Genomic DNA, 24,207 nt, shown 5'->3' with positions numbered 1-24,207 from the left:
TGTATTAATCATGTAACCTAAGTGACTGCTTTTGATTGGAGGGTGCTAAAGATATTGATTCACAAATTAATAAAGTTTTAACCAAGACTTGCCTCAAGTTTTAATGCTGTAGCTAAATTCAGTCATTTAGAAGTTAAGTAAAAAGTCTACAAAAATAATAACCAAAACTGTCAAATAAAATAATAAAAATACATGACCTCAGTGTACGGCTCTGGTTATAGAAACCAGCATTTAGTGTACATATCTTTATTGTATTCTCTAAACTTTTTTGCTGAAATAGGCTGACATTTTGAAATGTATTTAAGATCTCAAATTACCCTAAATTAGCGAAAGTCTAAAAGGACAGATATCACAATCATAAATCGCCTTTCTAGAAAATTCCCACTGTCCCATCTCCATCTACTGCAAGTCCCTCGTGTGTGTTCTGCTGTGTGCGCGCGCGGGTCCGCGTGTGTGTGTGTGTGTGTGTGTGTGAAGGAGAAGTGGGCAAAGGCTCCGCCTCACTCAAATACAAAAAAAGGAAAAGCAAACTGATACACACCTCTCAATTCTGGCAGGAGGAAAAGAATAGGAGTGTTTATGAAGCGTATAAGTAAACAGCAGGAGAACCAGGCTCACCGACAGCCGACGACACTTCCCCCCCGTAAAACTACACCGATTCTCAGCGCCGGAGATTGTCCCGTTGCGTTCAGGATTTAAGTTTTTTTTTTTTTTTTTTTTCAATTTTTTTTTATGTCATCTAAAAGGTGGATCATTATCTTTTAAAAAAAAAAAAAAAATCGAAATGCGTAGCCTGCGATGCTATTCCTGGAGCCCCCAAAGCCGACGTTTGAACTCTCAGTAAACATCCACTCGAGGTAGGATTCAAGATTATTGCACAAAAAAAGGTGGTGTAAAAGAAATCTATCTGTGTGTGTGTGTGTGTGTGTGTGTGTGTGTGTGTGTGCGCGCTCCACCGGGGTGTGGAGTTTGAAAGCGATACTCGCGTCGCTGCCCATGTGTCCCCTGCGCCATCGGCAGGGAGGGACAAGAGAGAGAGAGAGAGAGAGAGGCTGGGAGTAGATGTTAGCAGAGACACTTCATGGTGATGTGGGTTTGAGTAAGTTTCCTAATGAGTGAATGGTGAACATAAAGATCCACTTAAGTGTGATTCTATATTTTTGTTAATATTGATGGGGCTACTTTTCAAAAAATGTTTTTTTTTTTTTTTTTTTTTAAACACAGAGACTTGAAGAGTTTGATGAAAAGTTTTGCACAAGTGTGTTTTTTTTTTTTTTTTTTTTTTTTTTTTTTTTTTTTTGGGGGGGGGGTTGGAAACATTTTTGCACAACCAAACAAATCCAGTTTGGACTTCACTTATCATCTGTGGCCTGTTAATTAATGAGTGCTTAATTAGGGAGCCAATCAGGCTTCCATATGAGCACCTGCACATGTTCAAAAGAGGAGGATGAATCTTCCATTTCACACTTCTTAACAGGCGAAGTAGGCATTGGTTCAAAAACTCTCCCCACTCTTCTTCTTCAGTTTTTTTTTAACTGCATTTGGAGGCTCCAGTGGAAGAAAGATTCAAGTGTTGGAGGAGGAGGAGGAGGAGGAGGAGGCGGCTCCATTGTCTGGCCAGTGAAGGGGTGGGGATTGAGGCTGTATGCAGATGTGCTGCTGGCAACGGACATCTGCTCTCCCCCTGTGGGTATTGTCACAACAGGCAGGAGAACTTAAGAGTGGAGTCTCCTCGCAGAGGGAAAAAAGGCCTTTGTTAATGACTTATACAGGCCATGGCCCGCACCCTTTACAGTGACGAATGTTTGCGTTATTTTTGGAACATTTTATCATCTCAAGTGTCTCAAGTTATGATGCAACAGATACAATAAAGATAAGTAAGTCATTGCCTATTGGGATTTTCTTTTTTTTCCTTTTTTCTTTCACCTGAAACGCTACACTCCCTGTTCGCCTCTTCCTATCCTTCCCCCTCATCCGCCGCCTTTCCCTCCGCTGGGGGTTGAACTTCCTCTCACGTCCTTGTGGCCTGCACGTGTTCAGATATGAAAGCCGGCCTCCCCAGGCAAACGCATCACAGACGGCATCGCAAATGTACATGGCAGCTCCTATCAGGCCTTTTGATTTATCGCAGAGGAGGAGAATGCCGAGAAAATGCAAAACCGGTGCTTTAATATTCATGATATCATGCATAAGGCTTGCGCTTGGTGGTAGCTATCAGTGTTGACGTGTGTGTGTGTGTGTGTGTGAGTGTGAGAGTGTGTGTGTTTGTATTGGAAATCAGGACTCTCGTTTGCCTCAACAGATATTCCCCAGAGTCTGTGACTGTGATTATGAACATGATTTGTGCTTGCACAGAGTCCTGTTGTACACGGCTGATCTGCTGTACGACATGCTTGTGTGGGGACTCATTTGTTTGTGTCTGCTGTATTTTAACACGTCGGATGGCGTAACAGAGAGGCAATCTAGGGGGAGCATGTGCACCGATGCAGGAGGAGATGATGGTTTTTGAAAGGACAGGTGTCGCCTTTGACTTTCGCTCACCGCTCGCGTATTTGGCATGTGTTTTTGTTTTTTCCTTTGGACAGAGAATGCATGTTGTGTTTATTCTGTGAGACTTTCCTGCACTGCTGCCATGTCCTTCTTATTTGTTGACATGCTGGCTTTACAAAGAGGAAGAGCAAAAAAATCTTGAGTCGTGCATTGCCTGCCTGTTTTTTGAAGTCACAGAAGCAAAGCAATTACAATTGGTTAATCATATTCTCGGAGCCTAATACTCTATTTAACGCAGTCATTTGGACGCTGCCGGAATAGCTCTTATGAACACTTCTGAGAATTCCCATAATGGCCAGGCCACTAACGGCTCGTAAAAGTTCCCAGAGGGGGTTGGTTTGAGAGGATTTTGGCTGTCATGTGATTGTGCTATGCATTGTGGAGGAGAGGTAATGGCTGTGAAATTACACTCCGCCATCTGCAAGGGGGCCGCAAAAATGTACAGCCTGATGTCGCTCAGACATACTGCTTTGCAAAATCACAGAGCAAGGAGGATTTTACACCACAGGTCTTTTGACATGGCTGCGATTAATCTTCCCCCCTCCCCCCCCAAGTCATTCTTAGTCATTTCTTTTCTTTATTTAAGAGGGTTTTTTTTAGCGGACGGTATTGCCAATTAGCCAGTTTAGCTTTTTTCATAGTTTCAAGATGGAACATTTACATGTGAAACATTGTTCTTTGTTTCAAAAATAGGCCCTTCTGTATTTCTCTCGCGCAGAACTTTAGACAACTTAAAACTTAATTATCAAATAGTATTAAGGCTTTGATGTTGAAAACAAAGATTGTTCTGTGAAGTAGCGCACTTTGGAAATCGAGTACTGTGTACTTCAGAGGCCTTTACAATGAGGAAAGTGTACTTCAGTCATTCTTTGAGCAACTACGCTGTATCTCATGCCGGCTGGCTGGTAATAGTTTTGTCTCAAATTACAGACATTTTATAATGTAATGTATTTAGTGTAATTGGTGCACTCTACAAATATTCAGCATATGTTTCTAGCTTGTAATAACTTGCTCTGTTATTTCTTAGTTGCTTCTGAGTCAGTTTTAGTTTGTGGCTGTGAAGGATAGTTTTAGGAGAGTGGATGTTTTCTTCACCGGAAGGCAGCAGTGTCTGATCCTCCTCACTGATAAGACAGTGTGCAAAAAAAGATACTATATGCACGACTCTTGCCCGTCATTGTTATGATATATACAGTATGGAGAAATGGATACCTCCTCAGTGGTTTGCTCTTAAGTACAGTCTTTTTTCATTTTCTTTTTCATGCACAGCATCTCTGTAGTTTGCTTCTGCCCCCATCGTCATCCCACAAGCCTGTTTTTAAGCTTTGCCAATCCAAAATAATGTATTTAACAGTCGTTCCCTGTTCAGCTGGCCTAGAAGCCAAAAACAAGCACTTTATAGTCCACTGCTGTGCTTGAAAGCATTAAGGTTTAAAAATACATATCCACACGTTGTTGCCAATTCCTAAACATTAAATCCGAACTGTTGTAAGTATTAGATTTGCATTATTGTTTGTGTTGTGACTGATCACTGCTGCATCCTTTCCCTGCCCATCATGTCACTGAGTGTTCACATGAAAGCGTTCAGTGAATTACTGGGAATCTTGTAAATATAGTGTTGCAGCATGTGTAGAAAATTAAGAGCAAGCTTTGATCTTAACTCTTTAAGATCTTTGATCTTTGAAGATTTTTCCTCGTTGAGTTAAACATTCACACTGATGTGTCATTAAAAGACGCAAATTATGTTTTTTCTTTTTCATAATTCATCCAGTGTGTTTTGATTATTATCAATTAGTCTTTAAGCAGAAGATGGTGAAAAATGCCAATCATAAATCCCAAGTGCCCAGGGTGACGTTCCAGTAATTAAAAACCAAAAGATAATACATTTTCCAATGATAACACAGGAAACGGAGTAAAGCACCACACATTTGAAATTGTGAAACCAGTGAGTGTTTCAAGTGTGTCAGTTGTTTTTTTGTAGTTTGGTTAATCTCAGCTATATAACGTCGTTGTTCGGATGGAAGAACAAAAAGTTTCAGTAAAACAGTAAAAGTTTTGACATTTTGACATGTAGCAAAAGCAAAGGTGTAAATAATAACATTAGGGATGGTTGAGTATTTTACATGTTGGCACACTGTCACACTGTCATGGTTTACTGAGACACTCAAGTAGAGCAGATCCATCTTTAATGTTAATAGTAAAGCCTGTGCTTAAAGATCTGCTGTGAATCTTTACGACTGTTAGCCTACAGTACATAGAGTGTAGATACAGTATGTTGTGGATGCATAAATTATTAACTAGTTATGTTATTGTAGGAAAGCGCTCAACAGCAGTGGAAGATGTTTACCGCTCCCTGTATTTATGACCATGGGAGTTTGCTCACGCCCCATGGCTGTCTAATAGCCTCCCACCTGGTATAAACCATCACACTGTGTAGTCTCTGCTCCTCCCTAATGACTGGCTATTTTCCTCCAAAGAAGTCCTAATCGCTCTCAACTGTATGCATGGACATTATGCCAGAGATAGATGGTGCGAGGAGGGGGGAGGATGAGGACGGGTGGATGAAGAGACGTAGTCTGCAGATCTAATAGGGATGTAATACACTGTCTTTCCAACACGGGAACGCGTGTCTGTTTGTTTGCCAGCAGGATGAAGAAGAAGAAGAAGAAAAAAAAAAAAAAAGGAGTTGATCTTCTCCCACTCACCTTCCCTTCCTTCTCTTGGAAGAGCTTTAAACACCTGCCATTAACTTTCATGCAAACCACAGAGGATTAGGAATGAATGGTGGCACCGTCGTCCAACTATGTGTTCGTGTACACGTGTGTGTGTGTGTGTGTGTGTGTGTGTGTGTGTGTGTGTGTGCCCGCGTTTCTGTCTGCGTGTCACTTTTTTGCAGGAACTAGCAGAGACAAAGCACCATCTGCACGCAGCAGGCTGTCCTGACTGCCTGATCCTCTTGCTGGGGCAGAGAAGAGGCTTTCTGTGAGCATTGTTATGAAACCGACTCTGCTGCTGCTGTTGTTGCTGTTACTGTTGCTGTTGCTGACTAATGAAGAGAGGCAGGAAATGAAGTGAAGGAGAGAGAAAGACAGAACAACAGATAGAAAGGAGGATACAAGTGGGGCGTGCGGCTCTCTCTGTCTGAGCTGGTGAAGTTTGCTAAAGAGGATTACACACTATATATATATATACACACACACACACACACACACACACACACACACACACACACACACACACACACACACACACACACACAGAGACAGACACAGACTGAAAGTACTGGCCTATTTATATTGTGCTTTAGTTCCTCTTTTTATTTTTGTTCCTTCCTTCCTACTCACTCACTCCGGCCTCAGCGTCTCAGGAGGGAGGTGGGCATGAGGAGGAGGAGGAGGAGGAGGAAGGGGAAGGGGTCCATTGTGTCTCAGCAGAGCCCCTCTTCCAGTCCAGCTGACATAGACTTGTGTCAGGAGGATCCATCCTGCTGATGTTAGGAAAGCCGTAAGCTGAAAGAGACGTCTAAAATGCTGAAGTGGGCCCTGGCCAGCGGAGAGATTGCTCTGTTTGTTTGCATTCTGCTGAGCGCCACTTCACAGAGAAAAAAAACAAACTTTTCTGCTCCAAATTTGCTGACGGGGAGAAAGGGAGGGGGGGGTTTGGGAGTCAATTGTGGGGCGCAGACGCATTGACATTTGGACACGGTGAGCGGGGGGAAAAGGAGTTAAAAGCTTACTTTTTAAAAACTCTCTCTTAACACACAACCTGTTTTGCCGCTCCTCACAATACAGAGACAGCAGTCACTGAGCCTTCCAACCACATGAATATGCATGTGAAGTCCGCCTTTCTTCTCTGCCCTCTGAGCTGTATTTTTTTTTTTTTATCACCCAGAGACCTGTCGTGTTGTGTTTGATTGGCCCTGACATTTGAAAAAGGTCCTTGAATAAAAAAAGAAAGTTGTTTATGACAACTGGAGAACACTCCTTGCAGCAGAGTAAAAATGGCATTTTGAAAGGAGCACAGCTCCTGCATATTTAAATGCTAATGGCTCTGTGAATGTGCAGGCTAATAGGATGTTTCAATCTGGAGTAGTGCACTATGTACACCCTCAGTATGCAGGCACACTGTCTGAGTGCTACTTCTAATAGCTCTGGAAGGTGCATCAGCTCATTTTTATTAACTGATTATGTGGAATCTGAAGTTTTTTTTCTCCAAAATAAATTATCACTTCCTTTTTTTATGGCAACATGAAGATTATCTTAAGGCAGAGGCGCAAAGAATAGACTTATATTCAGAAAAAAACCCTCAGGGAAATCTGTGTTGTTTTTTTAAAAATTCTGGCATCTGTGGTGTATTATCGCAATGGTTATGATGCAGATAAAGTTTAACAGCTTGTTTTACACGCTTACTGATGCTGCGTGGCAGAGTTTGACTGCCAGTCTTAGATGTGGCCCCTGGGGCTCTGGCCGGGCAGCCCTGTAGTGAGGCGTTGAGTCCTTTGGTTTATTATGGACTGCTTTGTTAGCAGTAGCCAGACACAAGTGTCATGGATCTTCCCGGACTTTTGACCTGCTTGGGGAGTCTCTGGTCTCATAGTCCTGCTTGCTCTGTAGCGTTTACATTGTATGGACACAGGACAATTGATTTCTACCATTACATAAAACACTGTATTGAATTTGAGGAGGAACCAGAGATTGGGTGCTACGCCTCCGCGACAACGCCTTTGGTCGGCTTTGCGTTATAAACTCTAACCGCCGTATGAGAGCAGCGGCTGTGAGCTAACCAGTGTGGCTAGCTCACATGCACTAACATGCTCTAAAAGCATGAATGGCTGGCCTTCCCTGATATGTAAACCAAGCAGGGAGAAGCTTGTATAACAACACACCCACTCACACAGAGTGACTTCAATCTCTGCTCAGGTTACATTTCAAAGCAAATAGTTGGTTTCTGCTTCATTAATGTTCAGAATGTTAAAACGTAGACGTGGAAGACTCTGTATAAACAATCATTAAAGCTTTTTTATTCAATTTTAGCCCTTAATTGGTAGCTAGAGTGATGTTTTTATTTGTTAGTGGAAAGCCACTGGAAATAAGTGTTTTACAAAGGTGGCATAACCTGTAAAATTATAAGGACAAAGAAGGCCTAGTCACACCAGAAATGATGCTTTGACAACTTGCAGGGCTAGTTTGTAAACTATTGTATCTGGCGAGGTCACTCCAACAGAGGAGGTTGAATGACAGTAGAGGATGCAGCTTATAAGCTCTGACTGCTTCCTCGATTATGGGCTCTGTTTGCTCAAAAGTCAGCACTGTCAAAGACAGAATAATGGCTACTGTGAACTTGTGTGTTAAAGGTTACCAATGTTGAGCCTGTATGAGAAATATTTGTGGATGTACTTCCCCTGAAGCTAATCCACTGATGGTGGCGATGGGGTGAATTGATTTTAGCTGTGATATTTCACTGTTTATAAGGCTGTTGTAATTGTGCCCTTAGGCCAAAAGGATAACGCAACCTTTATGTTTTTAATGCCATAAGTTTATCCTTTGCATTCCAGGTTAAATTGTCCACATACCTCTCTTTCATGCATCTAACAGCCACTACGTTTGCATAAATACTGGCAGGAGTCCAAACAGGGAAATCTGGCAGATGTCCATGAAACCAATTGACTCCTAAACCGCACTGTTAAGTGAGAGAGACTGCACATCCCATTGACTTCCATGAGTGGGGGGCATCAGAATGGCTGCTGCTACAGAGCATCATGAACACTCACACATGCTCACAGGACGTCAGAAAGCAGTTATCTACTTGTTGCCGTGTAGCGAGATCAACAGGACGAGCTGTCATCCTGCTTCCCATCACTCATCCGCGGTGAGGAGTGGCATATTATCTGCGAGTTGCAAGCAGTTATGAAATTGTTGACAACTTGAGTGGCGGAGCTGAGCGACGGAGGCTTATCGCCTCAGCTACCTCCGTTTATGAATATGGATATCACCAATGTTTGGCGAGCCCGAGGCTAATTCTTTGATTCTTGGCTGCTGAGGAGCTCAGTGGGATGGTTGGCTTTTTCAACTTGTCAGCTTGTTCGCGCAAAGACATGTTTGATTTTCACCCGTGTCGAGATGTTTGATAACTGATCCTGAGCAAAAAGGATTTACTGTGGGTTAATGTTTCACTGAGCCCAGAGAGAAGCCACACACTCCCAGAGTCCCCCTCCTACCCGGTCCTCTGTGAAAACCCCCCCCTGGGACTCTGTGTGAGAAATAGGTGTCCCTGGGGTTTTCAGACAGCTTTAGCAAATGCTATTTTAAGGCTTTATACATGTGAATATTTTTTTTTTTACATCTTTTCATTCTTTGTACAACTCTCCATGATAAATATAAAGCATCCACTGAACTGTGTTTTGTTCTGAGACTATAAGACTATAAGTGTGCTCTGTGTTCTTTTATAGCTCCCTTCATCTTTTTGACCTAAGGTGAACATTTTTCCAATAATGAAGTTTTGTGCCATCAGGAGATAGGGGAGTGCATTCGTACGATAACAGAGCTACAGTTCATTGATATTGCCTTGTCAGGGATTTTGCTGATGCATGAGGTCTTTGTTTTACCTACAGCCATACTGAACTCTTTAAAAAAAATTAAAGCATAGACAAATGTGACTATGACGAAAAAGAGAAGTCCTATTATACCATTCAGACCTGCAGTCAATGCACCACGGCTGGGAAGATCTATTATTTTGTCATAAAGTTGATGTACCAGGGGAAATATCTTATGAATTCCATGCACCAGTCACTTTATGCTGGTGTTGTTAATATTCCACATTTCTTCTCTTGTTATGGGGTTTGTTTTCTGTTTTAATCTTGTCTAGAATGTGCCATGAGACGGCTTTTTTCATTTCACTGCACACAGCAAGCTGAAATGATGATAAACTTGAGCAGAGGTTATATGTTTTGCAGTCTTTTCAGCCTCGGGAGGAGTTTAAAAACTACTGAAATATTTCAAATGACTCAAATAACTTTTGGTTCCCCTTTTCACCCCACCTTGTCTGTCTTTTCTCCCTGAGCTAAACCTCATCCTTGACCTTTCTCTTCTCTCCTTTTTTGTCTACTGCTAAACTCTCTTTCCCTTCTTTTCATCTGAATATCAGCTGTGCATCCTAATCTGTCTGTACCTTTTTTATCTTGTCTCTTGTTTTACTTCGGATTCATCCCTGTGTGCTCACAGGTGGCTGAGCGGTGTGCTAGCTGGCTTTGTTTCTTCTGTTTGGTATCTATTGAATACCAGCTGCTGTCCTTGATCAGGGAAGTATGCCAGTGTAATAGACCTGCCTGATACACGCGTACATTTACATAAAAGCAGGCAAAAACACACATACCTGCACATAGACACGGAGGGAAACGTACGCAGATATGCAATGATAAATTGGTCTTATTAACAACAAGCTAATAAAGACTGCTGTCATTGCAAAGAGGTCTTTTCAGGTTGTACTGACACAAAATGTTCTGTGAAGCCCGCCTTCATAGCTGCAATTATAAACCCTCGTAAACAAACACTGCTTTATATGATGGCTTGCTGCGAACCATCGCGACCACAGTTGCTATCTCATGTCTCGTTCCCCATTCTCCAGCCTTTCACGCTGGGCAGAGTTTTTCGAGACACCCCCCCTCCTCCCCTCCCTGGAGGCTGGATGCAGCCAGACACCCACCTTGGCCCCAGTTCCCAGCCGACACGTCTGTGTTTTTTGGTGTGCGTCTGTATATATGTGTGTCTGTGTGTGTTTGTGTGTGTGTGTGTGTGTGTGTGTGTGTGTTTGTGTGTGTGTGTGGGCAGCAGCATTCAGCGGTGTTCTCACAGCCCAGCTGAGACTGACAGATGGAATCATTTCACACACAGACAGAAAGGCAGGATACAGGAAACCGGGGTGTGTTATAGTCCTGGCGCTGCTGTGGTTGGTATTAATCTAGGTCAGTGGCGTTCAGCTCATGGCGAGTCTGCCTCTGGGGCAAGCTTGGCCTTTACTCAACCCCATTTACTCAGCTAACTCGCAGTCTACTTACCTCATACGTAGTCTGCTGTTAAAGAACCTGACAAGATGTTTAGGCTGTGTAGCAGGATACTACTGTACCTGGTTCAGCTGGCTTTCTAGCAACCCAGATGGCTCAAACTATTGTAGCCTCTGGACCTTCATAACACACTTCAAGATGTTCAGTTCACAGTTTAGTAATCTAAAAGATTGTTCTAGTAATTGCCATGTAGGTAAGAAATGTTTGTCTTGTATAGAGCTGAATTTGAGTTTGTACACAGTATCTATATGGAGGTATTTGTCGAAAAATGTTGTGATATTTGATTTTCTTCATCTAGCCCAGACCTGCTGTCAATAATTTAAGTGTGCTCGAAAAACGTACAGTCTTAGTGTTTTTCACTTTTTCTTTAAGTATATATTTCTTAGCTGAATTTAATGAGACAAAGTTCTTCTTTGGCTGCTTGTGTTAGAAGTTTGCCATCTTTTTCTATACAAACATATCTATATTCCTGAAACTAAGATATTGACAAAAATACTAAATACCATTGGTGTGAACACTGCAACTCAGTTCTAATATTGGCACCAGTATTGGAGAGTCTTTATAATTAGAAAGTTTTAAAACAGAAGAAGCAGTCTAATCAACCATCTATTTAGGCCTAAACCAAAATGTGTACTGTTACACCTGTACCCAAAAAAACAAATGGCATTGCCTGAAATGCTTGGAACAGCATCATTTGCTTACACTCCTCGTAAACAAGAAATTTGCATTATGAAAAGTGAAAAGCAATTTAAAAATCCATTATTCCATGTTGTTAATATAAGCTCTGCATCTCTGAACTTTATCATGCCAAAGATCAGATTGGATGGAATTAAATTACGGGTACTTCATATGACCCAGGGTTCAGCAAGCTCTCTTGTAGTGAGGATTTCGTGGCTATTCCATGATTTACCTCCTCTAGAAATTGGGAACCAAAGCTCATTCTAAATATGAGCGTTTGCACCCACATCGTGAACTCATCTCTACAATTAATTTGGAGTTTAATTGCTTTTACAGCTGTTGCATATGCATCACATGCTCAGACGTTAATTGGTAGGAAAAGACGGATCATCAAGTTCAACAATTAAAAACTGGCACTTTACAACCTCGATACACACAAATGTACAAGTGTATCTAATTATACTAAAACCATTCTGAGGGGATTTCGTGGAAATAATTTACAATTGTGCATTATGTGGAGACAAAATTTTCTCGGTGATGTCGCACCTAATGAGCTGTATTTGAATACATTTAAAAAAAAAATTTGGCGGTGACATGGAAAAGAAGATATTTGTTGTTATCCGTTATCCTTCTCTTTATGCCTCAAATAGCCCACACACAGACCCAGAAACAGTCGTTTTAAAAGTCTTTCCTCGCTAGTTCGTTTTAATAGTCTCTCCTCGTTAGTCATTCTTTGTGTTCCTTAAATATCCTAAATTTACTTCTTATATGACCGTAGCAACTTCATTCATCAATCAGCCATTGGTTGTGGGAGTTTTTAAGAGAATGGCTCTGTGCCAACACATTTATTTTTAAATGTAATTTTCGAATTTGAACTTCCACATCCCTGAGGCATAATTATTCCATCGCCCTAAAATATAATTGCATTTCTGTCGCTCGTCTTTGCTCTTTTCTTGGGGTTTCGATCATGTTGCAGTTAAATGGTTTAAAACATTTCACTCTGGAGAGGTGTTAGAAATCAGTGAGCATGAGGTTACATATATTTTGAGCAAATGGAACTTAATTGTTTTGACTTGTGCTAAATGATAAGGTGTCTTGTGTTTGTGTGCTCTGGTCTCATGTTAATGAGCTATTAGCTGAGGAAAGGGGAGGTGCTAAAGAGCTGAGAAAAACAAGGTGAGATGGCGAAGACACCAGCTGATTACAGTTTCACACTGGCTGTGGACTACAATTCGTTACTGGCACAAAAGAAAAAAGATATTCGAATATGAAAATTGATATTTGATTGTCTGCCTAATGCACACTGAACGCACCACATGACGGGAGTCACACAAAATCACTTGCATTGATTTAGAAATTAAATGAGATCTTTACACCGTGTCCTAACAGCAAGCAAACCACGTACCCATCAGCTGTGAACTTGAAGGACGGCTGATACTTGCTGTCTTTTGACGTTCGTTCTATTTAAAAAGAAAACAAGGTTTTATATTGTGAGATTTACTGTAAATGATATATGACATACATTGTAGCAAGTAGAAATCTTCGAGATGACTGGCGATTTCCTTCCAGCCAGCTGGCACCTTATTTATGTTTTTGTAGTGAAACGATGAGATATCGTAAAGAACACTCAAATACAAGTTGATGTGTTTAAGGATAGCATTTTTTTGTTTAAAACATGACCAAAACAATTATTTGTTAATAATAATTGTTTAATCGACTAATTGTTTCAGGTGTAATTAGTAGTTTAACGTTTGAATTCCTACTAAAATTGCATATCTACTATCATTACATTTCCAAACCAATCAAATTAGTACACCTGAAAGAGGACTAAGACTCATATTCCAATTCTTTAGTTCCCACCAGAGCTCGAATCCCAGCTTCCAAACCAGCTTAAATGACCCAAACCAGCCGCCTACAAACGTACAGCAGTGTGTATAAACCAAATCAAGCAGTTTCTACAGCATGACAAAGTTATCTTTAGAAAGAGGAAGAGCCGATCATGTTTGCTCTATTTTTGACAACACATCAGTTAACCAACCTAACGTACGTCCTACTTAGCAGTGAGAATCAAAAGGTGTTAATTTGCTTTCATAATCATGTCTACCACTCATCACAGTACGGTATGGTCTCATATACAGCAGGGCCAGGGTCGCTCTGAAGAGAAGTTGGTTCAATTCTCACAAGTATGTGAGGATTGCTCTTTAGTTGAGTTTAGTAACTCTGTAGTTTGGAGCTCAGTGCTGGTCTTTGTCCCCCCCAGAGAAAATGTCTAAGGTCATTCTCTTCCATAAGAAAGTATAAAAGACAGATTGATTACCACAATAAAAGCATCTTGGAAACAGCCTTTTACCTTTCAGCTTAAGTACCAAAGGTTTTGGTGTGATTGCTTGTGTGTGTTCATGTGCTTTTACGTGCTTGTGTGAGTTGAGATGCGTCAATTCAGTATTAGGTCTACAAGGTAAATGAGAAAAAAAACATCAGGATAATATTTAAAGATATGTTTGCAATGCTTTTTTATTTAATTCAAACATGCATTCTAAGTCTTCATTGGCCAGTGTTGTGAACAAAAATGGATTAGTCTGGTGGAGATTATGCATGCCAGACTTTGTTTTAGTTCATTAGATGCAAGGAGATGGAGAGAGGAGGAATGCAGGCCATGCCGAAAGCCTCAATGGGTAGGGCTAACAGGCTGCCATGCACAATAATGTCTCCATTATGCGTTTCCTGGGTGACTTACACGAATAGGCATTATTACAAAATTGTGCATTAGCCCAAGTCAGCAGTTAGTGCTGCTGCAGTCTCATTTCGTTTAGAGTTGAGAGGAGAGAAAGATGGCGAGGAGGAGGAGGAGGAGGAGGGGGGAAGGAGGGAGGGAGGGAGGGGGGGGGAGGGAGAGGGAAGGGAAGGGACGGGGGGAGGATGGGAAAATGGTTGAGAGAAAAGGCGACGTAAAGGAGGAATGGGGAATAATAAATGGACAATATCTGCCAGAGGCTGACAGGACATGCAAAAAAAGGATGTGAAAGGATACATGGAGAGGCACAGATGGACTGACAGACTTGGGGGGGGGGGGGGGGTGATGGAGAGGTAGAAAGAGGAGAGCTGAAGTTGTCAGTAACTGCTGTATTTAGACAAGGAGGGTTGGAGTAACAAAGAGGCTGGCAGGGAGGAGGAATGTGTAAATCAGCGGTCTGAGCGACAGCTTTACGTGCCCCTCGGAGCCCCAACTATCCGATTAATGAGAGGAGAGAAACCTTAACCACCTTCCCCTCTCTGCCGCTTCTTTTTCTGCAGTCGTGCACTTTCAGAGACATAAATCATAGCCTCTTAAGCATTTACTTTAGGTAGCTGCGACACAATTCTTCCTCAAAACGTTGCAAGGTACCCCCTGTCCTACGAAGTGCTGCTTTAATGAGATTGCACTGCAGCTAGTGTCCATTAAACCAAATTAATTACAATTGTTCAAGAAATACGTCGATGTTATGGGAGGTGCACTCTTTCCTGCCAAGAGTTAGATGAGAAGATTGATACCATTCTCGTGTTTGTTTGTTAAGTATTGCAGCTACGGCCAACAGCTTAGCTTAGGTTAGCAACAAAACTGAAAAAAAACTAGCCTTGTTCTGTCCAAACATGAAAACAGAGCCTGAGCAGCACATCTAGAGCTCACTAATTTACACATAAAAACAGTCCAGAAAACAAGTAGTAGTTCTACAAGTTCTACAGAAAGTTATGTGCCAGACTTTTTCTTGACCAAGTGCATTGACTTTCATTTTTTTTTCTTTTTAGCTTTTTTGGGTGGATTTACACTCTGTTTTTATGTACCGGTTAAACAAAGAAGATACACTCGGTTACTTGTTGAGATATAGAGGCCCTGGTAGGCAGATATTGAGAATTTCAAGGCCGAGCCAGACTTGCTGTTTCCTACTATTTCCTACACAAAGCTAAGCTAAAATAAGCTAAGATAAGCTAAGCTAACTGGCTGCTGGTTGTAGCTTCATATTGACTGTACAGACATGAGAGTGGTATCAATCTTCTCATCTAACTCTCAGCAAGAAACGGAATAACTATCTTTATTCCCTCTTAGGGATGGCGTGTGAAGTGCCAGGCTCTCACATGTAGAGACATGGCTTCACTTAAAACAAAGATATTCAAACAATAAAAGATGAAAAGGGTTACTTCCAGTTCATGTTAAGGTCACCAGGTTTCCTTTCAGCTTGTGTCTTTGACTACAAAACCCATGTTTTCACAGCTTAGTTTCTTTTTTTGTGTGTGTGTGTGTGTGTGTGTGTATAGGCTGGTGGTCATCAAGTTCACATAGCTAAACTAGTTCACTGAGGTCAAGGGCTGGAAGCTCTGCTAATCTAAAAAAAGAGAGTGAGATGTTCTTTTTTTTTTTTTTTTTGCCTTGTAGTGAAGATATTTCAGTCAAACACGTGTTAAGACAAAGTCAAAGCTGCAGCTTTACTTCATTCTGTGCCTTTTCACCTAAAGCCAAACCCACAGGTTTCTTAATCTGGAGAGAGGGCTCCTCTGAGAGATGGCCTCAGTCAGAAAAAGACCTCTCTCACTTTCTCTTCTCTCCCTCTGTGTCTTCTGTGCTATTACCAACCCAAACAACATCTCCTGGGCTGCCTGCCTTGTTATACGGGCTTTTCATCACAAAAGGAGAAGAAAAGAAAAGGTGCGAGTGAGAGAGTTGTGATGTAACACAAAGAGCTGAAAGAGAGATATGTTTCTGAAGTGTAAAATTGGCTCTTTCAGCCTGTGAGATGTCTTGATGTACGGGGTGTCAATGGGGAAGCACTGTATGAATGCATAACTTCTTGGGGTGATGCAACAGCTGCAACAATGCAATGTAACGCCTGGTGCAGCACTCACGTTTTTTTTTGTGGGAGTTTCAGGAAAATGTTACTTCTGTTTGTGAGACAGAGTAGAGAAGCTGCGGTGGGACATGTGTGGTGTTCAATAATGTATCCAATCTACCCAGTGTAAAAGTGCAAGAAAAAGAGCCTTACTTTTTAAGTCCATCGTGTGAGTGCCATTTAAATAATTTGTTACACCCCGGTTAAAGCTTTACTGGGCAGCTTCACGCTTATGCAGCACAATACAACCGTGGATTTCTAGAAAGTTTAAATGGATTCATGACTAGAAATCTTGCAGTATTACACTGTCACACTCCATGAATGATTTCTTTTTAGTGGCTAGTAGTGCATGTTGCTGGTGGGGAAATGTTTGGTAGCATTCCAACCATCACTGGGAAGTAATGTGTTCTCTCTTACAGCTGGCAAAGAGACAGTTTTGTATTTTGCTTCCCGCAAACCATGCAAATGTCCATGTTTGGCAATATACAACATCAGTTGTGCTTCAACTAACTATAATGCAAAGTCTCTATTAATTTGCCCATTATTTTCGCAATTTAATATATTAAATGTCAAAATGTCTAATGTCTTGTTTTTTTTACCAACAAAACTCAAAGATATTCAGTTTAAAAGATGCAAACCCTCATATTTGAGAAGCTGAAACCAATAACCACTTTTTTACATTTTTGCTCAAAAGTGTCTTAGATGATTAATTCATTATCAAAATTGTGATAATTAATAATGAATTAATCAAGTAATTGTTCAGCTCGGGACACCAGAAGTTTTTACTGACTTTATAAGGGATGAGATGATCTTTGTTTCATCCACAATTTGCGTTCCAGGCTGATGAAATAGATTTAGAGTACATTTTTAATGTGTAGTCTCGGTAGGAGAACATTTAAGTGATATTGATGCACAAGAAACTAGTTAAATATACAGGCATAAGAACTGAATGTCATAAATCATACTTTAGCTTGTAAAAGACTGTCATACATTGTTGTAATGCATGTTTTTCAAAGTCAAAACCCTGGTTTATAAAAGATGAGATGAAAACGTGTATCAGCAAGAATATTGTGAGGTTTTTTTTTTCAACATTCATCAGATCAGACAACAGTCACGATCTGACTTGGTAACATTCACAGTCTCTTGTCAGGGAACCCGTGAAGACGACTACCGAGCCACAAACAGCGCTGTGTGTGTGTGTGTGTGTGTGTGTGTGTGTGTGTGTGTGTGTGTGTGTGTGTGTGTGTGTGTGTGTGTGTGTGTGTGTGTGTGTGTGTGTGTGTGTGTGTGTGTGTGTGTGTGTGTGTGTGTGTGTGTGTGTGTGTGTGCAGAGTGCCTGCCCTCTCTCTACAGCGAGCCAGACAATCCCTGGAGTTGTGTGTTTCTATTGTTTGCATGCCTGTGTGTATGTGACTTTCTATACTTTCCCTTCCTCTCCTCCAGCACTGAGCACATATTTTATCTCGGGTCAATCCCCTTATTGTTAAGTTGCATAACAGCACTTAGTCAAGTAACAATCCAGCAGCGATGGTGCTAAGGGCTGCAGGGTAACTGTACTTCCTCTCTGGCACTTCTCTGCCTGAGAGCTCTTCTCAAAGTTGCTGTTGACTTTTCAACCTGCTTAGTGGAGACTAAAACTTTTTTTTTTTTTTTTTTTTTTCCTGGAAATGGATTTCCTTCTTGCTTGATTCAAATTACTGGAATTTAAATTTATGGAAATTTAGTCAGGTACACCCCAGATTTGGGTATTTGATCAAATGTAGCTTTCAAAAACTGCTGAGCAGGCCATTCTTCTAAGCCGGAGGGTTTTGCCATCTCCTTAAGTTGAGACCTTCAGTGAGAACAGAAGTGATGAAATGAAATGTTTGATGGGCAAAGATCTGATTCTGAGTGAATGTTGAGGTTTGGGGGATACAAGCCTCTACATGTGTATTATTATTTATATTTATATTTATTGATATAACAGTGTGCTAAATAAATAATTGTAATCCATGCTAAACACATAGACCTAAATTATATGTGGTGGCTTGGTGTTAAGGTTAAAATCATCATCATTGTATAAAATGAATCATCAAATTTATGTTAGGCGGCAGTAACTGTGTTTTATGTTTTATTATGTCATATAGTGAACTAAAACTTAGCATTAAACATTTTTTCATGGACAACAGATCAGACCAGACCAGACCAGGTTCCTGTTTGTAAAAAGATAAATGTTTATACTGAATTATCACCCAGCCCTGTTGCATATAATCTAATTAAAGTCATTGTTTTACATTTAATTTAACCTAACCTAACTTTTGAAAGGTTGTTGATCTTAGATACTGTTTCTACAAAAAATCGAATACTTTAGAAATCTAGTTGTTCTGGATTGCACGATATTGTATTGTGTAACAGCATAGATTTATTTCCCATCCTGATATTGTATAACCACCTCATGTTGTTGTACATCATGATTTTGAGTAATTGTTTTGCAGACACCTATATGCCAGAGCAGCCTCTATCACTGTTTTTCTCCGAGGCAGCTGTCAGTGAAGTGAAGTCTATATCAGAAGAGTTTATAATGACTAAAGAACCAGATGCACCCGTGACCTGCAGTGTTACTGCTCATGCAGCACAGAGTAGGAGATGACCATGCATGTCTCCTGCGGTCTATTCATAGCCAAGGCGATGTGACTTCCCCCCCTCCGCCTCTGCCTGACTGTTTCCTGTATTTCCTCCTGCTCAATTACTTCTTCTCTGACTCCCACATTTGGGTCTTCAGCTCTTTGGCAGGAAGGCTTACCTTGTGGAGGAGGGAAAGTGAAACACAGCTGACTGGAGAAGCGAGGCGAAAAAGAAAGACGTGTTTATGTCAGTGTCAGAGAAAGACCAGAGAGTATCGTCTCTTGAATGCAGAAGAAATTTCAATACCTTCAAACTTTTATGTTCACACAGCTGCACTGCACCACCTCCCAACAGCCGGCCAAATAGCAATGCAACATCAATTCATAATTCAGCCATATTGCTTAGCCTGCCCAAGAACATTACAGTTATAATTGCAGTCACGCCGCAAATATCGATATATTTATATATATATATCATCATATAAATACTCACCGTGAGAGCCGTTTGTGAGAGTGCAGCACTCTAGGATTAGGCCCAGAGGCGAATAAAGAAGTAAACAGTGATGGGGTTATAAATATGAAAGTGCTGAAGAAGATACAGTTGAAATGTAGGAGGAGGATGGTGTCAAACCGTACTCCTCCTGTTAGCCGATGTTTTTCTAGTACTTTCCACTCCCTCCCACTAACCCCCTTTTATGTCTTTTATTCTGCTGATACAACCTCCTCTCGTCTGCTGACTAACTGACCCACATTCCTCCGTGTGACTCGCTGCCCTTATTGTGTGTGTGTGTGTGTGTGTGTGTGTGTGTGTGTGTGTGTGTGTGTGTGTGTGTGTGTGTGTGTGTGTGTGTGTGTGTGTGTGTGTGTGTGTGTGTGTGTGTGTGTGTGTGTGTGTGTGTGTGTGTGTGTGTGTGCGCAGCCTACATTTTCTGCTTGTCATCTTGTGTCTGTGTGTGTCTTTGTGTGTGTGCATTCTTTTGTACTCTTCTGTCTATCTCTGTCTGCCTACCTCCCCCCCCCCAAAAGAAAATACGGTGCCGTGTCCCCTCAGGCTTTCGCAGGAAGTTAGAAGATTGCTCTTTAGAGAAGCATCAGTCGCTGAAGATAATGATTCATAAAACGCCTCATTTAATCACTCACTCTGTGTTTGTCTGGTTCTTTGCTGTGTTCCACTCATTTCAGGGGGCTCTGGTTGCAGGGGTGACATTTCCTCATTAAGTTAGATAAATAGTGCTCGCTGAGACGAGGCTCCCTCTAGTGGAGTGTCAGTTTTTTGCACCGCAATTGAGTGATTGTACTAAATGTTTGAAATGGAAACAACTGTGCACGATCGCTGTCGGGTGACAATTCCTTGTTTTCCTTGTGATGCGCTTTCAGAAAGCCAAAAGCCACGATAAGTTGTGACTGAATGTTATCGAACTCTTCAGCTCCTTAGTGAGCGTGACGTTAGAAGCTATAACTCAATGGACTTATCTACCACATGATTACAATCAGTTCCATCAGTAGCTTTAAAGGCCAAATAAAGATTTAGCTAAAAGTTGCACAACCCAGTAACCACTGACTCTGGATTTCATTTGTTTTGCTTTGTGCACACTTTCACTCGTCTTTAATTTGCACAACATACACTTCTGTTATGTGACTTACCGCCGTGCATAATTTAGTATAATGTTTCCTTTTGTCTTTGTTGTATGTTGTTGTAAGTCATTACGTGTACCCCCATATGACTACATATGCTTCAAATGACAACATTTATGTTACATACTTTAGAGTACATGGTTCCTTACAAAAGAATGAATAAGAAAAAAGATAACCTCAAATCTGAGAAATTCCAATGATATACTTAAAAAAATCAAAGCAGCAATATTTACAGTTGGTACTGTACACCACTGGCTTTCAGTAATAATCTTTGTCCCTCTCTCTTGAATTTCAGGTTTAAAACATCAGCTAGCTAGCGTCTGGAGGATTGGAGCATTTTGGACTTTAAGGAGGAGCGAAGTGGATACAAAACTCCAGAGAGGAGAGAGCATCTGAATCGGTGACGGGATGGCTCTGGTCGACAAACATAAAGTGAAACGGCAGCGTCTGGACAAGATCTGTGAGGGTGAGTCTTTGGGTGAGTCTTTGAGATGGTGGCTACACATTCGAGGGTCACTGGAAACGAATCACGTAGCTTGTGGGATGCTTGTGTGTTTGTTCGTATGTGTGTGCACATGTAACTTTGAGTATAAGTTCCACAGGTGTTATGTTGACGCTACAAGAAAATGTTCCATCCACTGTTATATGGAAATTAAGTTTCCAGCAGTATTCAAGCCTTTTAGTCTGCTGCTACAAAATTCAGTAAAAAGCCAGTGGGATCGTTTGCATAAGTGTGTTTGCGTGTGTGTCAAAAGGGAGCCTTGGGACCAGACTACCAAGCTTCAGCTTTGAAGGCTGTCTAGGTGTGTGTGTGTGTGTGTGTGTGTGTGTGTGTGTGTGTGTGTGTGTGTGTGTGTGTGTGTGTGTGTGTGTGTGTGTGTGTGTGTGTGTGTGTGTGTGTGTGTGTGTGTGTGTGTGTGTGTGTGTGTGTGTGTGTGTGTGTGTGTGTAGAGGAGGTTGGGTTTATGGCTGAATGAGACTTGAGTTTGATGCTTCCAGATTGCTGGAGAGATGAAGTAGAGAGAGAGTTTGTAATAAAGTGAAGCGCTCCTCAGAGCCCTGAGATTGATTATAGTTGGTAGTGGGATTGATTTGTGTGTGTGTGTGTGTTTGCAAATTTATGTGTTCTTTCTTTGTCACGGAAACACAAACAAGGAGATTTTCCTGAAGTTTTGTTCTTGCTTTATTTTCTCCCCCCCTAACAACCGTCAGAAGCTGTTGAAGGTCTTTATGTTGATTTAGTGTGTGTTTGCATGTGCAAAATCCTACTCATCCGGCTGTACTGTATAGTGCAAAATCTAATTTTGTAATGTGCAGCCGCTAGCTGCTGTTCCACTAGCTTCTGTCAATCTCAGACTCTCATTGAGGTTTTCTTTCATCCACATTTGCGAGAAACTGAAACTTATATCTGTAGTTTACGAGCTCTATTTTAGTCAGGAACACTTACATCATAGGAATGAACCATTTATTGTAACAAACGGGTGTTCAATTATTCTCGGCACTAATTGCCACGCTCTTTAGATGCTCTCTGGATTAGCCAAGCAGGATGCTAAACCGAGAGAGAGAGAGAGAGAGAGAGAGAGAGAGAGAGTGGAATGCAGAAACCCCCAATGGGTATACAAGAGTGGGCCCCAAGCAATGCATAGAATGCCATTTTAACCTTTGAGCCATGTTGGTATTCAGAGCTAGAAAGGTGGAGGCTGGGGTGGTGGAGGTAAAGCTTTGCCAGCAGCATTGGTCTAGTAGGTTTAAGTGAGGAGGGAGTCATATTTGAAAGGCCCGCCTTGTGGTGAATATGAGCTGTGATTGTTGAGTGACTGATTGGAAATGACGTGTCAATCAGCGGGCTGTCTGCTGATTTTAAGCTGGGGCGTATGACTTCATGTCCTGGGTGTGCTAACGTGGCGCCTAGTTTCAACTGAAAAACGTATAAAGAAAAAGAAAAAAAAAGTACCCAGTGTCCAAACGGATACACTCTCGTGTTAATCTATGCGGCTGTCTACACCGTCTCTGTGCAGCCTCGCGTCTCAGCTGCCTCTCGTAGGCGTAACAACGACTTCTTACTTCATGTAAATGAACATAGACCTTACAGTTTCCCTTCAGCTCTCTACGAGCGAAACCAAAGGATTAAAACTCTACAGAGTGGCACGTATCAACATTCCTCTTCGCTCATGTCGAAGGAAAATAACACTGAGATTGAGAAACACAATATAATGAAGCAGTGATGCTGTCTGCCCTCAGAATGAGTACCACATGTGGCATCTCAAACCTCTCCAAACCACCAAGCCTGCGTGATGGAAACAATTTTTTCCTCTTTTAAAAAAAGAAAAAAAAAGAAAAGAAGAATGACTGTGTCCTGTGTGAGGATGCAATATGTTGAACATCTTATAATAATATTTTCTGATCTGCCCCATTTGTCCCACAGACATCCATGTCTCCTCTGATTATCAACAATGAATTCATTCTATATTAATTCAAGGAGGGATTTTGCTGTTGCAGTTAGTCATCACAGCTGCTCTTAGGAACGTGTAGAGGAGGGTGATTCACATCTTGGAAGTTAAAAGATCAGAGGGTGGTGAATCATGCTGTTTTCACAGTAGCGTTAAATCTGCTCAACCATATAAAAAGGGTATTTCAAAACCAGAGGCATGGGGTGTTCTGCCCCATAATGTCAAAGCCACCCACTATTATCTATAAACAGAGTGTTTGGACCGAAGCGTGTAATAGAAATCAACGTTTGCATCGTGTGTATTGACAAAAAAACAAGAACGTTATGGAGTGATTGTGATTACGCTGCCGTCGTGGGTTGCACATGGCGAGACGGCGAGAGAAGCTTCCCTAATCTCCTATTTATCTTCTGAGGATAAGTGTGTCAATCCAATACTTGTTTCACAGCGGAGTGCATTGATTACATCTTTACTCATTGTGATGAGTGGCTAACTGAGCGGCGCCTGTGGCCTAAATCGAATTCGAAATGGCTGATCGAGTCTGGCTGTTTACTCCAATCAAAAGTAGTCACGGTGCAGGAATGTAGATTTCACCAGAACGGTGGCTGTTTCACCATCGAGGATATGTGTCATGTGACTCACTGTCCTTTGCTTTCATGTTGGATTTTTGTGGTTTTCGAATTAGACACGCACGGTCAAAACCAGGGCTGCAACTCATTGCATTACTCATTATTTCATTGATATCTATTAATCCCGTTATTCTTTGAACCCAAGGTGTACATCCTGACTTTTTTTTCCTCTATGTTGCAACAATTTCAAAACGGAGAAAAGCAGCAAATCCTCATTACGCGACAAGCTGGAAACAAAGAGTGTTTGGATTTTTTTGCCTGATGAATTACTTTTGACAGTTCACTGATAATCAAATTAGAATTGTCCTCAGGAAATTGTTTTAGCCGAGCTGATAAAAAAAACCCCAGCTCTGGAAGCGTCATGTCTTGTGATCAGTTATGACTGTAGAGCACAACCGAAACAATAGCCGCTCTTATTCAACATTATGGAATTACCCCCTGCTAGTTCATCTAATTATCTTTGGGTTTTAGACTCCAAATAAGTGAATAATTTTGGCTATATCACGTTGGACATTTTTCACTATTAAAGAACTATTAACAAATATAAATACCAGCTATAAACAGTCCTAAGTATATATATATATATTTTTTTTATGATGTTACAGAGGTTCTCACATCTTACTATGGTAAATACTATGTGAAACCATGAAAATGGTTGATCACCGTATTATTTTGTTTAACTAACTGATTAATCAGCTAATTGTCTCAACACGTAATCGTTTTGAAGTGAAGCAAAGTGAGTTT

General features: G+C 41.2%; 1 protein-coding gene across 2 annotated transcripts in view; it reads left to right on the top strand.

Moving 5' to 3' along the window:
* The first annotated feature begins 468 nt into the window (after nt 1-468).
* ctbp2a (C-terminal binding protein 2a) overlaps nt 469-24,207 on the top strand; it is a 62,612-nt gene continuing 38,873 nt past the window's right edge. Inside the window, exons 1-2 of one of the 2 annotated variants that reach the window (XM_054599803.1) lie at nt 469-857; nt 20,683-20,853. In XM_054599803.1, the coding sequence (XP_054455778.1) occupies nt 20,796-20,853 (58 nt within the window). In that variant the 5' untranslated portion in view covers nt 469-857; nt 20,683-20,795. Of the gene's footprint in view, nt 858-1,038; nt 1,100-20,682; nt 20,854-24,207 lie in introns of those variants that run through there. The other variant, XM_054599804.1, reaches the window with a different exon arrangement.

Source organism: Anoplopoma fimbria, chromosome 6 (assembly GCF_027596085.1).
Source record: "Anoplopoma fimbria isolate UVic2021 breed Golden Eagle Sablefish chromosome 6, Afim_UVic_2022, whole genome shotgun sequence".
NCBI lineage: Eukaryota > Metazoa > Chordata > Actinopteri > Perciformes > Anoplopomatidae > Anoplopoma > Anoplopoma fimbria.
This window is presented reverse-complemented; position numbering and strand designations above follow the sequence as displayed.